General features: G+C 32.0%; 1 protein-coding gene across 2 annotated transcripts in view; it reads right to left on the bottom strand.

Annotated features, from left to right (window-relative positions):
- AGPS (alkylglycerone phosphate synthase) overlaps positions 1 to 14,534 on the bottom strand; it is a 141,137-nt gene that overhangs the window by 46,301 nt on the left and 80,302 nt on the right. For both annotated transcript variants that reach the window (XM_054562498.1, XM_054562499.1), the window contains one exon: positions 7,311 to 7,438. In XM_054562498.1, the coding sequence (XP_054418473.1) occupies positions 7,311 to 7,438 (128 nt within the window). The remainder of the gene's footprint in view (positions 1 to 7,310; positions 7,439 to 14,534) is intronic.

The raw sequence follows: 14,534 nt of genomic DNA, 5'->3' as shown, positions 1-14,534 counted from the left end.
TTATATGTCTTGGCTTAAGCACACAGTAAAATGAGAAAGAATTCAGAGCTATTCTGTCATTATTTTTTTTAAAAACATTTTAAATTCCTATCAACAACTTGTAAATTCCATCTCCTATTGTCACCCAGATTCTACCTCACCTGTATCTACGACAGTGTTATTAATGACAACAACCAACACAGGCATACATACATCAGGAAATGGGGGGAAAAAAACATACGTAATTTAGTATAGTAAGCTTCTGGTGGAATTCAACCTCTGAAACAACTGAAATACAGTAGGAAGGCCTTAACAAAAACTTAGTTTGACAACACTATCCACAAAATACATCTTGGGGAAGACTGGAATAAACTAATTATAGATTGAATATTAGATGGCATTAAGAAATTGCTACGGATTTTCTTAGACATGATAACAGTACTGTGGTTATAAAGAACACTTTTTCTTTCAGAAGTATTTAGAGGTCAAGTGCCATACAGAGTCTCCAACTTAAATTCAAATGGTCCAGAAAACATACACAAACATATAAAACAGAGCAGAAAGTTAGCTGCTGAATGTACCAGATGGATACACAGGTGATTACCACACTATTCTTTCAAAGTTTCTATATGCTTAAAATTTACAAATTAAACAGAAGGGAAAAATAGCTTTAGGTCACTTGCTACATATAGCAACCAATATTCAATTATATTGAATGTGATTTTAAATTGATAGCTGAGTCACATAAACCAGTCGGTCATACACTGTTCCTATTTATACTGAGGCAGAGTAGGTGGTTCCAGACTTATATTATCAAAAAAGAATAACTAAAGAAAATTTTTTGTATCTAGATAATAAATAAATTAGTTTTCAACACTGACTTTTAAAAATTATCAGAATCAAACCAAAAACTTTATTAAGTCTCATGTTTTAATAGTGCTGCATATTTTAAAAGTCAATAAATGGAGTTTTTCAGTTGTTGTCACAAGTAAATTCTCACAAGCAAAGCACTCAAATTAAAAAATTTTTAAAAAACAGCATCTAGATTGCTTTCTGATCCTCTGGTAATCGATAATTTGTAAATCATTGTACATCATTATAAAAATACAAAGCAGAAAACATTTCTTAAAAATTTAAACTAGAAGTTGTCTCTATAGAGCTAAATATAAATTCCTATCAATAGACCATTTTACCATAATTAAATGTTACTATATTTTACTATAATTTAAAAAAAAAACATTCTTGGTTATGATACAGTTAAGCATCCAGTTAAGCATAACCAAGTATCATAAGTATTGGTTACAGTTAAGATTAGGTTACATTTCCATTGCTATGAAAACTAATTTGATAGGTTAAAAAAACCTCAAAATATTTCCTTTAAAAGTTAGAGACATCACAAATTCTGAGAATCTGAGCTCTAAATTTACTGTTATTCAATTAGATTAGAAAAGGGGGAAAAGGGTCCTTGAGTTAAAGTGACCCCTGGTGGTAGGTGATCAGAACTAACATGACGGAATATTTTTACCATGTAAATGGTGAATTAATGATACATTCAGGGAATTTATGAAACACTCAAACAAAAATTGCTTACTTGAACTGCAGTTAATGAAATAATTGATTTCTTTCCTACTATGATAAATGTGCCCTTGCTAGAATCTCTAATATCACCTGACTTGTACCTAAAGTGAATTAATACTTAGTAAATAGTCTGAACAGGTATGAGAAACTGATCATTATGAACTAATAAATGTCAAATCATTATTTTATCCGAGCAAAGAAGAAATAAAAAACCAAACTGGCCTCAAAGCACAGGTATGAGACTAAATCAAATAGCTGGCAATTTCATCTCTTTAATGATATTATTGTACAAACAGGAATTTCCTTAAATACTTAAATATATAACCTGAAAAATAAAATAAAAACAATCACTCTAGTCTTATTTACTTAGAAGTCTCTGAACTAACTTAAAAGCAACAGATTTCTCAATCTAACAATTTTCTCCAAATAGTTCCTATAAGAAACACATCAAAAGATCTCTGCAAAATTTGTTTTTTATAGAGTCATGTCCTATCTCTTTCTTTCCACAGAGAAAACCAGAATTTGCACTCCAGATGAGACACATTATTCAACGTGTCTTTTAATACATTTTAAATGTGTAGAATTTCCACTGTTCTGAATTCATAAGGATAACTATAAAATATAAGTACTAGATGGTAGTCCTATATTTCTGGTATCATGGTTAAGGAATAAATCATCTTTGAATCAAAAAGATTTGTTTCTTCAAAGAGTAAAACAAACTTCCTGTGCCGATTCTAGAACAGCCCAAATTTCTTAGCCAGAAGACTATTTCAGAGACAGTCCACTAATCTCATACTATATCAAAAGCCAATGCTTCAAAACTAAACCCCTGTACATAGCTATATACAAATTTAAACACTGAAAAATTTATAACAGGCAACGTCCTTAGTGATTATCAGAAGACAGGAACCATGTCTTTTTAACTTACATAATCCATTACACTATGTAGGATATAAAGTTAAGACCATACTATCTCACATAAAAGACACAATATAATAAAATAATTTTTAAAAAGGATATGTAAAAGAAAATTTTATTAAATGCAAATTTCTAGATATATAAAAGCTTAAAGTGTAGACAGAATTAGTTCTTCTCCCAACTAATAAGTAAGAATTAATACCACAGACGAAATCATACAATGTTTAAGGTTATTGGTATAACTGGTCCTATTTGAAATGTCATACTGGCTTACTACTAGGAGTGTACATTGTAAACAAGAACTTTTTTTTTTTTAAAGAATTATCTCTTAATTTTAAGGAATGAAATAATACATATTATAGAGTAGATGCTTCCCTGCACTTACATTGAGGGAAGGGACAACAGTTAATGCCAGTCTCCCAGTCATAATATTACATTTTCAGTTTAGTAAAGGTGTAATGACTTGTTCTGAGTAGCTCCTGGACAAGAGTATGTCTTTTAACTGTCCTCAAGTTTAACATATTTTGCCAAATCACAGAGTAAATCCAATTACCTGAACATCTGGCTAGGTTAGTCTCTCTGCTTCAGAAAAAAATATAATTTGAAAAATATTTAAAATGACAATTCCATTTTCTCCATGTAACAAATTATTTCCAAGTTTTAATTGTTTTATAGTATAAGTGCTAAACCTAACTCCTTTCAATTTACTTGAACCCCTACAAGATAAATCAAGTTGAAAACAGAACAATTTGGAATTGAAGGATAACATTCTGAGGTGTCAAACATAACCTATGTATTTCTTCCCAAATTATGGTCTACACTCATCAGGGAAAAAACCACCCTATCAGTTTGAAGTTGTTTAAAATAAAGTGATGGTAGGTAGAAAGGGCCACCACTCACCAAAAAGTAGTGAGAGAAAAAACTGCCTTTTAATCAGTAATTCTAAAAACCTAGTTCTCAAACTGAGAAAGACAGTTTTCAGAGGAATGCATGCCAATTCATGCCACAAATGTTCATCTCTCAATACCACAGGGCATAACTCCTGAGTTTTTATTGGGGGGAGAAAAAAAAAACGAAAACCTCAAGAATTGCTTTGACTTCAAGTCATTTTTAAACAAACAATAAAAGAGAGTATTATATCTGACAATGATCTTGTGATTAAAAAACACAATTTTCTCCCTTTGAAGAGGCTTTAGTAGGAAATTTACTTTCTGAGAAAGTCTTAAAAGTCACTTACCCATCTACTGAGTAAAGGTGGAGATTGTACTGGACTGCCACTTATGAGACAGAATCACATTAATCGTCCTTTCTAGCTCCTCACAAGGTAGTGAAGTACTGAGAGAGGACAATCCCTCACATGGACAAAGATCATATCACACCTTAGTGAAATCCTTCCGCTGCCAGTATAAGGTTGCTCAATGTACTTCCTTCAGTAAGAACAGTGGTGAAAATATACAGAGTCCACTTTGCTATTTGTGAACAATCACACATGCTCCTTTCCAAAAGAGACTCATCAAAAATACATCCTATTTCAAAAGCAACTTGAGTCTGAAAATACTGCAAAAATGGAAGTGCTATATGAAATGACAGTGAGGAATTACAAGCAGCCAACTCATTATTCAATCAGGAATTTGGCACAATCATAAAACATGTACCATCTATTTTAACGGATCTTAATTCTTCTGTTATCAGCTGAAAATCCAAATTGCACATAGAACAATGACTAGTGCCAAATACCTGCTAATTTTCTCAATCTTTCTGCCTGAGAATACTGTTATTTAGAAGGCTGGCAAGCACATATAATAACACTCTTGCAACATGAAATTTATACATTTTATAAACTAACATGTAAATGTCCATAAACCATAATGTTAGCATTTACCCATTTCCAGGTAAGGTAAACAATAATGCCTCTCTACATGTCCATTATTGTAAGAGTAAAGAAAATATGTACGTTCTCTAAACAGTGAGGTAACTCAATTGTTTCATTCATAAGAGCAGTATTTGAGAATATTATCTGGGCTTTATAGTCAGTTTCAAGTAAGGTAAGCTTTCTAGCCACATGGTATTTATCTCTGAAAATTGTATATTATAAAGTACAAAAGACCAAATTGTTGAAACTATGGATTAGAAAGGGGCTTTCTTTTTCATCTGCTTTTTAACCACAGGGTGGCACTTTCTATCAATCATAAATTTCATTTATCCAAGATAATTCAATATAGTTTTTTGTGTAGTAAATTTAGATTATGGTCACTGTGTGAATATCCAAAGAACTTTTTGAAACAAATTAAAGGACAATTTTTACCGGCTTATGCAGGGATGAAGGAAAATTTCACCTCCTGCTTTTCATGAGCACAAGTAGTTCTTCTCTGTAACTTTCTATCAGAGCATATTGTAATTGTAACAAAAACTACATCACATTGTACGAATTATTTATGTTTAAATCCAGCATTTTCACTATAATGAAATTATAAACATTATTTTGATGCACTTGTACATGACTTCTCACTAATAAAACTTAGATATATTTACATGGGAGTATCTGCAATGTGGAAAAGCAAATGTAGCGCTCAGGGATGCATAAAATACATCTACCTCTGCTCCAAAGACCGTATAACAACTCTAAATATGTATTCCACAGAATAGATATACTGGGTAGGGACAGAGGTGGACCAACATATACTGAATGTGACTTTATTAAGATCTTTTGTTGAAAATCCAATACATGCAAATCAGACTAGGTTTGTAAAGTCTGTAATAATTTTTAAAGCTAATTTCACATTTATATTTATTTTGCTATAAAACATAAAGGCAATAATGGCCAATTAAGGAAGATGGCATCCAAACTCAAAAGAGAGAGATAATCTGACCTGTATCTTTAATAATAAAGCTTTTGGGGGAGAACAGTAAAGCTTGGCAAAGACAAAAAGTAAATAAAAATAAAGTACTTAACACAAAGAATAAATTACAATACAAAGTAAAAATACTGGACTAAAATAATTACTAAGGAAGATTTGAAATTAACAAGAAAATATAATCTATATGGAAAATGTTTGGTTTTATTTAGCTTCTCATTTTTCTAGGTATTAACTCATATGCAAAACCATAATGCTCTGCAAGTAGTTCTTTTATTTCTCAATACCTGGGGTGTCTTAAATTTGAATTTACTTTCCTTGGCCTTTAGGTGGTAGAAGGCTTCAGCAACACATTTGAGCTTTATTGCTCAATTTTCAGATATTTACTCCTAAAACTTATCTCCACTTCTCCTTTATTCAATCAGCGTACCTTTAAATACTGTTATCATCTCATTATTTTAGTAAACATAGCATAATACTTACTAACTATCCCCAGGGTTCTGGTAAATTAGGAACACTTACATAAGGATTTCAACTTCTCACATTCACTTAAACTTTAACCCCACCAAAGTAACCTGCCACAAGTTCAAGGTTGTTGATTCTAGTACTATACTTCTTTATAAAGTCTCCCCTGCACCAAGGAGTAAAACAATCAAGATTAAGGGGCCTGTGGCTAATTCTCAATGGGAAAAGCAATCTAACTGATAAGTAACAAAAGCTATTTGTAATTATAAAAATTATCCTTGTCAACTGTTAGATTAGGTGATAAGTCTATACAGCTGGACTTCCTCAAAGTGGGAAACTGCCAGAAAGAATGAGTTTCTCAGCAAGCAAAACTGAACTAAGTGTATGGAATAAAGAGCACTGAAAATGATAAACATGTGGGTAAATATAACATCTTTTTTGCTCATTTTAAATTTCTTTGAAACATTAATAGTGGTTCACTTGGGCTAGTGGGAAGATAGGACTCTACTACTTTCCATTTCAAGTCTACAATAAATAGAGAGTATTTGCTAGTTTAAATTCCTTTGCCTTATCAGATCCTCCTCCACTCTGCCCAGGAAAACTGTTAGACAGCCTACACATTAGATTAGATTAGATCACATTAGAAAGCTCCCTTGCCTTCAAGATTCTAGTCCAATACAGCTGAAGTATTAAAGAACTCCAGGAATTTGAAGAAAGCAAGAAGAGGCTGAAGTATATTCTCTTAACTTCCCCCCTGTTAGAAAATGTTGAAAAAAGAATTTTTCACAAACCACTGTAGTTTAAACAATGAACCAGGTGCCTAAAGAAATACAAGAATTTCTACACTGATTCACAGAATTAGAAAAAAAATTACTTTGCATTACCTAGTCTTTTAGAGACCCTTGAAAATATATCCTTTAAAAGAAGGAAGGAAAAAATACGTGAATTCTTTTAGTTGTACTAAATATGTTATACTATGTTATCCTATATTACTTAATTTAAGCTACAGATTAAGTAATACTATAAAACAAAGTAGGGTCTGGCAGCAGCACATTCTAAGAATTGACTACCTACAGATAATTTCTAAATTTCTGGGCCATTGATATTGAGCCATTTATTTTAATCTCAATAAATGTCTTAATGTAAAAAAAAAATTAAATATTGCTTCAACTCATAACAAAACATCTTACCCAAAAATAACTTAAGAAAACATAACATTAAATAAAAGGCAAAGTCATTCAAAGCTATCAACCCAACCAAATATCTTACCTTAGCTTAAAACTGCACAGTACTTTTCAAACAAAAATAGGTGTATAATTATTGAAAAAAAATAGCAATTGCATTTAAAGGGATGATTTTACATTACCTTTTGATACAGGACTAGGTGAAAACCACAAATATAACACAATTAAATATGAAGATTATATGTAACATATCAAAATCAATTATACAATAAAATTTTAAAAATATAAATATACATATGTGTGGGTTTAGTTTTTTTGTTTGTGTGTTTACCTGTTTCGCAATTTCCCTTAAACAGGCTACTCCTTGTTCAAAATTAGGGAAAGCTACTGAGCCAAACTTTTGATATTCAGGGACTGGCCTGATTTTTACTGTAGCTTCTGTTATCACACCAAGAGTTCCTGAAAAAGAAGGAATAATCCAATATATCACATGCCAGTTTTCTAAGTCATATTTAAATCTATTTTATTTATTTATTAAATTACTTTATTCTATTATATTTAAATCTATTTGACCTAATCTGTGGAAATAATGGCTACTCAAGTTTTTTGAGAAAAACTAAGCAATTTTATAAGTTTTTAGAATACACTTTTCTTGGTTAAATATAAATATTTTTAAATACTTTTAAGGTAAACTTTCTCTAAGAAGGTTGCTTTTAAGTAGTTTTAAAAGTATTACAACTTACTAAAAGAAAAAGAAATATTTGAAAAGCATCAAGTTTTATATCTCATATGCATTCATACAAAAGTCTATTTGATATTTGTGCCTATCTTTACTGTGAGAACAATTTACTGGGGCAAAAAGGATTTAACTTTCCATGAGAACTTAAGATGAAAAAATGAGAGGGACTATTACACCTTGCCTTTTTCCCTAAGAATTAATACAAAGAAAAGACAAAGGCAAGGGAGGTGCCCTTGAATGAAACAACAACAAAAAAAAACAACAGATATTTCAGAGACAAAAATTATCATAGATATATAGCACAAGAGAACTGACCACCAACAAAACAAATGTTCTTTTCTTCATTACATGGAGGAGTGGGGAACAAATCAGAGAGGAAATAAACAAGTTAAATATAACTACATGATCTAATAGCTAGGCTAAAATAGTTGAAGAGACATGGTTAAAAACAATTGTATTCACAAGCCACGCTTTTCGAATCCAATGGTTTCTGATGTACAAATGGTAGAAATCATTATTAAAACTACTAGTAAACTGAAAATCAAAAAAGAATAGAGAGAAATCTTTGTAAAATAATTACAACACCAGAAATAAATGAAAAGCATCACAAAAATCAAAGCTTCCAATAAATTTATAATATACCTAAAGTAAAATATAAATATATAAGATTAAAAATTACTAAGTCCATCAAAAGTAAATTACATTACATTAGATCACGATATGTTCATCACATAATAGGAGATTTCCTACTGAAATATCAAATATGGCCCTTTTATGACTTGTAAAATTACAAAGCTCTGCAAGTCTGGTCCAATTAATATTTGAATTAAAAAAAGATATATCTTGTACATTTTAAACAATAACAAAAGTGACCAGACTTTCTTTTATTTTAGCATCTTTATTGAGATATAATTCACAGATCATAAAATTTATCCATTTAAGTATAAAATTCAATGGTTTTTAGTATATTCACAAATATATGCAACTATCACCATAATCTAAGATTAGAACATTCTCATCACTCCAAAAAAGAAACCTATCGATCATTCTCCATCCCTCGCCCCCACCTCAGCCCTAGACATCCCCCAATATATTTTCTATCTCTATTCTGGACATTGCAGATAAACAGAATCTTAAAATATGTGGTCTTTTGTGACGGGCATTTTTCACTTAGTATTTTCAAGATTCAACCATGTTATAGCATGTACTAAGCACTCTGTTCCTTTTTAATAGCTGATTATTCCATTGTATGTAATAACTCATTTTGTTCATCCATTCATCAACTCATGGGACATTTGGGCATCTATTTTTTTTTTTTTTACTAGTTTACCAGTTTACTCTAAAAGGGTACAACTCAGGAACAGCCAGATGGAGGAAACGCACAGGGCAAAATGTGGGGGGAGGAGGGCAAGCTTCCATGCCCTCTCCAGTGCAATACCCTCCCAGCACCGCCGTGTGTTCACCAACCTGGAAACTCTCTAAAACCCGTATCTTAGGAACTTTTACGGAAGTTTCATTACATAGACATGATCACTGAAGCCACTGGCAATTAGTGACTACTGTATTTTGCCTCATACAATTCGCTCCTATGTATAATACACACCATGTTTTTATGCACTTTATACACAGGATTACTATACCCATTATTATACCCATGGTATGTAATGATTATACCCATGTATAATGTTCATCCTTATTTTTCCCTCAAAAACTGGGCAAAAAAAGTACACACTATACACAGCAAAGTATGGTCATTCAGTGCCCTGCCTCTCTTCCCTACCCAGAGGTCAGGGGGTAGAGTTGAAAGTTCCATTGGTTTCCACTTTGTGGCTGCCAAAAATAATGCTACTATGAATATATGTACACAAGTTATTGTGTGGACATACGTCTTGAGTATGTACATGAAGACAATTTCAGGATAATCTTTTATCCTATTCCAAGTAACAGCTGGTCCTCAGGTAATGACCAATAGTTTAATCAATCATGGCTATGTAATGAAACTCCGTAAAATAGTAGAGAATGTGGTAAAAGGTAATGAGGAAGACGTAAAACTTATTAGGGAGTAAGCAAAACTGCAGGCCAGCTAGTTTGCCTGGGTAAAAAATAGTGGGGATACTGGAAGTCCTACGTAGAGCAATCACTCAGGAAAAAAAAAAAAAGGCATCAGAATTGGAAAGGAAGAAGTAAAACTGTCTCTATTTGCAGGTGACAAAATTTTATATACAGAAACCCTAAAGACTCAACCAAAAAGCTCAGTGAATTCAGTACAGTTAAAAGATACAAAATTAACATATAAAAATCAATAGTATTTTTACACACTAACAACGAATTTTATAAAAAAGAAATAAATTGACTCCATTTATAATAGCATCAAAAGAGTAAAATACCTAGGAATAAATTTAACCAGGGAGATGAAATATCCCTACTCTGAAAACTCTAAGACACTGATGAAAGAAACTGAAGAAGACATAGATACAATAAATAGAAAGGTATTGCATGTTCATGGATTGGAAGAATTAATACTGTTAAAATGTCAGCACTAAAAAAAGCCATCTACAGATTCAATGCAAACCTATCAAAATTCCAATGGCATTTTTCAGAGAAAAATAAAATTCCTAAAATTTATGGTAGTGGGAATCACAAAAGACTCAGAACCACCAAAGTATTCCTGAGCCAGATGTGTCACACTTGCTGATTTCAAACTATACTATGTAAAGCAATAGTAATCAAAACAGTATGGTACTGGCCTAAAAACAAAGAGACCAGTGGAACAGAATAGAGAGCCCAGATATAAACTCAAGTATATACAGTCAACTAATATTTGACAAGGGAGCTAAAAACATTAAATGAAGAACAGACAGCTTTTAATAAGTGGTGCTGGGAAAACTGTACATTCACAAGTTAAGGAAATGAAATGTGACCCCTATCTTACACCACTCACAAAAATTAACTCAAAATAAATTAAAGACTTCAATGTAAGACCTGAAACCATGAAACTCCTTGAAGAAAATATAGGGAAAAAGCTACTTGACATGAACCTTGGTAATGGGTTTTTGGAAATCACCTAAGGCACAATCAACAAAATCAAAACAAACAGTGGGACTGTATCAAACTAAAAAACTTCTGCACAACAAAAGAAACCATCAAAAAAGTGAAAAGGCAACACACAGTATATGCTTATACATAACAATTACATTAATTATGGGCAAGGGAGATGCCTAAAAGATTGGGATAAGAGGTAGATTATCCCCTATACATCCTTCAGTACCTTCTGAGTTTTATATGTGTTTGTATGTATTTTAACTCTGTAATTACTTATTTAAAAAGTTAATATTAAACACATACATACATATAATCTTTACATTAGTAAACTTGCTTTAAAATTTTAATTCTGCAACAAAATTCTAAGTTACTTACTGGTAAGAAGTGACCATGCCTTAAATTTCTGTATACCCGTTTGCCTCATATGTACAGCATGCATTTTAAAGTAGTAAAACCCAGCATGAAAACTATCATGAGGTTAAAAAAAATTAGTAAAATAAGACTTTGCATTATTACAAGATTAATGAAATGATCAGAGCAAGTTTGTCTAGCTATCCAGCCATGAGTTATGCAGGGAGGCCCCACTGTGAAACCAAAATACAGATTGATAGAGCTCATCTTCCATTAAGACATATTCAAATTGAGCCAGTCACAAAAGGATACATCTCAATTTGCTTCATCAAAAGGTTCACTTGTGTTAGGTTTTATAATATTTATTGATTCTTTTGCTGAGAATATTATGTCCAGGAAGTGACATAAAATACTTGATGACATATCACTTGATTATATGCACATTATATTAATATTTTATATCCACTTTAGTTTTTTATAACTCAATGGCAATGTGACAAAAGAGGCTAGTATGCCATTCACTTTTCTGTCTTAATAAAAATGTTACAATAAATTTTGTAATTTTTAAATATTCTAAAGAAAATTAAATGCTTCAATTGTTATTTAATATAAAATACAAATATTTCCTTGAAGCAAATAAAATTTTTCATAATTTGAAAATATACTTTCAGATGACTTCAGGACTGAGAAGAATGGCAGTCATTTGATTCTGAATCCTCTCCCTCTACCTTTCCCCAAAAAACATAAAAATCAACAAGGAAAACAAATAAAACCACATAGTAACTATACCTTGAGTATTACTAAGAGACAAAACAAAGAAAGCACTACGACATTCAAATTACCTGTGAGTAGAGATTAAAAAAAAAATAATAGTAATTCCAACAGACCTCCTAAGCCTTCCAGCTGCTACAAGCTTGAAAAAGCAGAAAGTCAGAAGAGGCTTAAAAGACTGCATAAGAAAAAACAGATATTAGCAGAAGACTTGGAGGAAGCACAGACAAAATCAACCCCAGAACGAAAAAGTACAACAGAAGTGCCGAAATATTATATGGGGTTTGTGGTCAGTAGCCTTGGCTATGTGGAGGGGTCTGAAAATCGGAGGAACCAGAAATGGCAGCCTGGGAGAAGCAAGGGCAATATCTTCAGGGGAACATCATATTTAGAGAAGTGTGGTGCTCTTGGAAACAAAGCAGTGAAAGGAAAGAATAAAATAAAAAAAGAAAAATTACTGCTCTCTCAGAAATGAAAGAGAGACAAAACATGCTATGCCTTCTCCCAACAAAACCACCACCATCCATAAAACAAGGAGCAGAAAAGAGGATAGAAGCGACAGGAAAAAAACACTCTTAAAATAGGAACCCTTTCCAAGTAATGAATAGGAACAGAGAAAAACAAACCAAATCTATTCAAAAAAAAAAAAAAAAAAAAAAAACCACTGCAAAAAGTCAGGAAATGTTAAAAAAAGAAAAGCTTTTCTGTGGGGGAAAAGCTCCTCCTCCCCAAACCAACCATGATCCTAAAGAAAACTGTAACACATTTCAAACTGAATTAAATACTGTCAAACAAGCATTTGTAGATATGAAAAATACTTAAGTCAGAAATATAAACACTTAAGAACGTTAAGTGAACAAAATACAAGAAATAAAATAAGAGATGACTAAACTCAGAAACAGAACAGCAGCAGCAGCACCAACACATAAAAAATGAAGTCTGAGTTATAAGGAATCCAAAAGAGAATAGAGAATAGATTTAAATGAAAACTTAATAAAGACACTGAAGAAAGGCAGGAAAACAACCAAGATGAAATGAAATACAAAAATCACGTCGAGAATAAAGGTCAGAGAAAAGAGTAGATGACACGGGAAACGAGCACAGGAAATCAGATACATGTATAATTGGTGTCCTTGCAGAAAAAAAATCAGAACAATGCGGAAAAAAAAGCCCTAATATTTAACACCACAATCCAAGAAAATTTTCCACAAATAAGATTGGAATATACACAAAGAAAGGGCCCACTGGGTACCAGAGCAAAATGACACAAGACTATAAACTCTGAGTTGTGAAAGCATTCATTTTTAACAATAGAGAAACAAAAAATTCTCAGGGCCTCCAGGCAAAGAGAGGAAATAAGTTACAAAGGCAAGAAAGCTGGCATCAGATTTCTTTAAAATAACATAAAAAACAAACCAACAGTGGAGCAGCATTTTCAAAAACAAGGAAAGAGAGTGTGACCTTAAGGATAACACATCCACTCAAGCTGTCCTGCAAGTATGGAGGCCATAGGAAAACGGTTTAGAGCATTCCAGAACTCATGGGATATACTACTGTGCCTCTCCTCAGGAATCCACTAAAGAATCAGCGTTATTTAACCAAAAGATGACTAGTAAAACTAAAAAAAAAACCAACAAAACCCAACAGTAAGCATTTCACCTATTTCATTCTACAGAAAAGGCTAAATGGTGGGTCATGGGTTTTATGGGTTTTTTTAAATGTACCACTAACCATTTTTCAAATCATTGTACATTACTAGTAAACTCCATACACAGGAAAAGAATACAAAGCATGTATTATAATTTTCAATATATTGATCATGTTAGAGCATTTAAAATGAGAAGCTGCTTGTTAAAAAATTATGAAAAACTCATGAACACAAAACAAGACAAAAACACTAAATTTAACATGGTTAGTCACCTGTAGCATTTAGTAGGATAGGGTCAATAGGCTTTTAATGGTAATGCTTTCAAGGCTGTCCTCAAATGATAAAAATGCAGCAAAAGAATATATTTTTAAAGCTCAAGGAAAAGTTTATGATTCACATTTAAAGCAGGAGGTTATTATTTAGATAGTTCAAAATAGCAGATAAAAATACATTTTATAAAAGGATATGATTTCACATAAAATTAGTTCCTCAATCATGCTGTCTCCTGGCCTACATTAAGATGATTCTATATCCACATACATAAAGAAATGGGCATCAGGGACCACAGATATACTCGTGAAGATCATTAATGCCAAAATAATAGACAGCCACAACAACTGATAAATTTAACATTTACTGACTACTTATTGCATGCTTATAAACTGCTTAGCATAGTCTCATTTAATCCTCACAAAAAGCTTATGAAGATGATAACTTTATTATCCCCATGTTATAGCTGAGGACACTGGGCAGAGAAAATTAAAGAGTCACAGAAACATAAGTAGTGAAACCAGGACTGACACCCAGATCTGAGAGATTTCACAATTCATGCTCTTAAATCATATGACATTCTGCATGTATATTTATAACAAAACCTCATTTAAATTCAGCAATTTACCCTAGAACAGAATGTTTTTATAAATCGTATTTCTTCAAATATTTATTACAATAATGAGTTTGTCTTCCCTAAATTTATTCAATAATTGACAAGAGGGAGGTAGCCC

The sequence above is a fragment of the Pteronotus mesoamericanus genome, unplaced genomic scaffold (genome assembly GCF_021234165.1).
Source record: "Pteronotus mesoamericanus isolate MK-2021 breed Mesoamerican mustached bat unplaced genomic scaffold, CSHL_Meso_final scaffold_651, whole genome shotgun sequence".
Taxonomy (NCBI): Eukaryota; Metazoa; Chordata; class Mammalia; order Chiroptera; family Mormoopidae; genus Pteronotus; species Pteronotus mesoamericanus.
The sequence above is the reverse complement of the archived record's forward strand: the minus strand, read 5'-3'. Positions and strand labels throughout refer to the sequence as shown.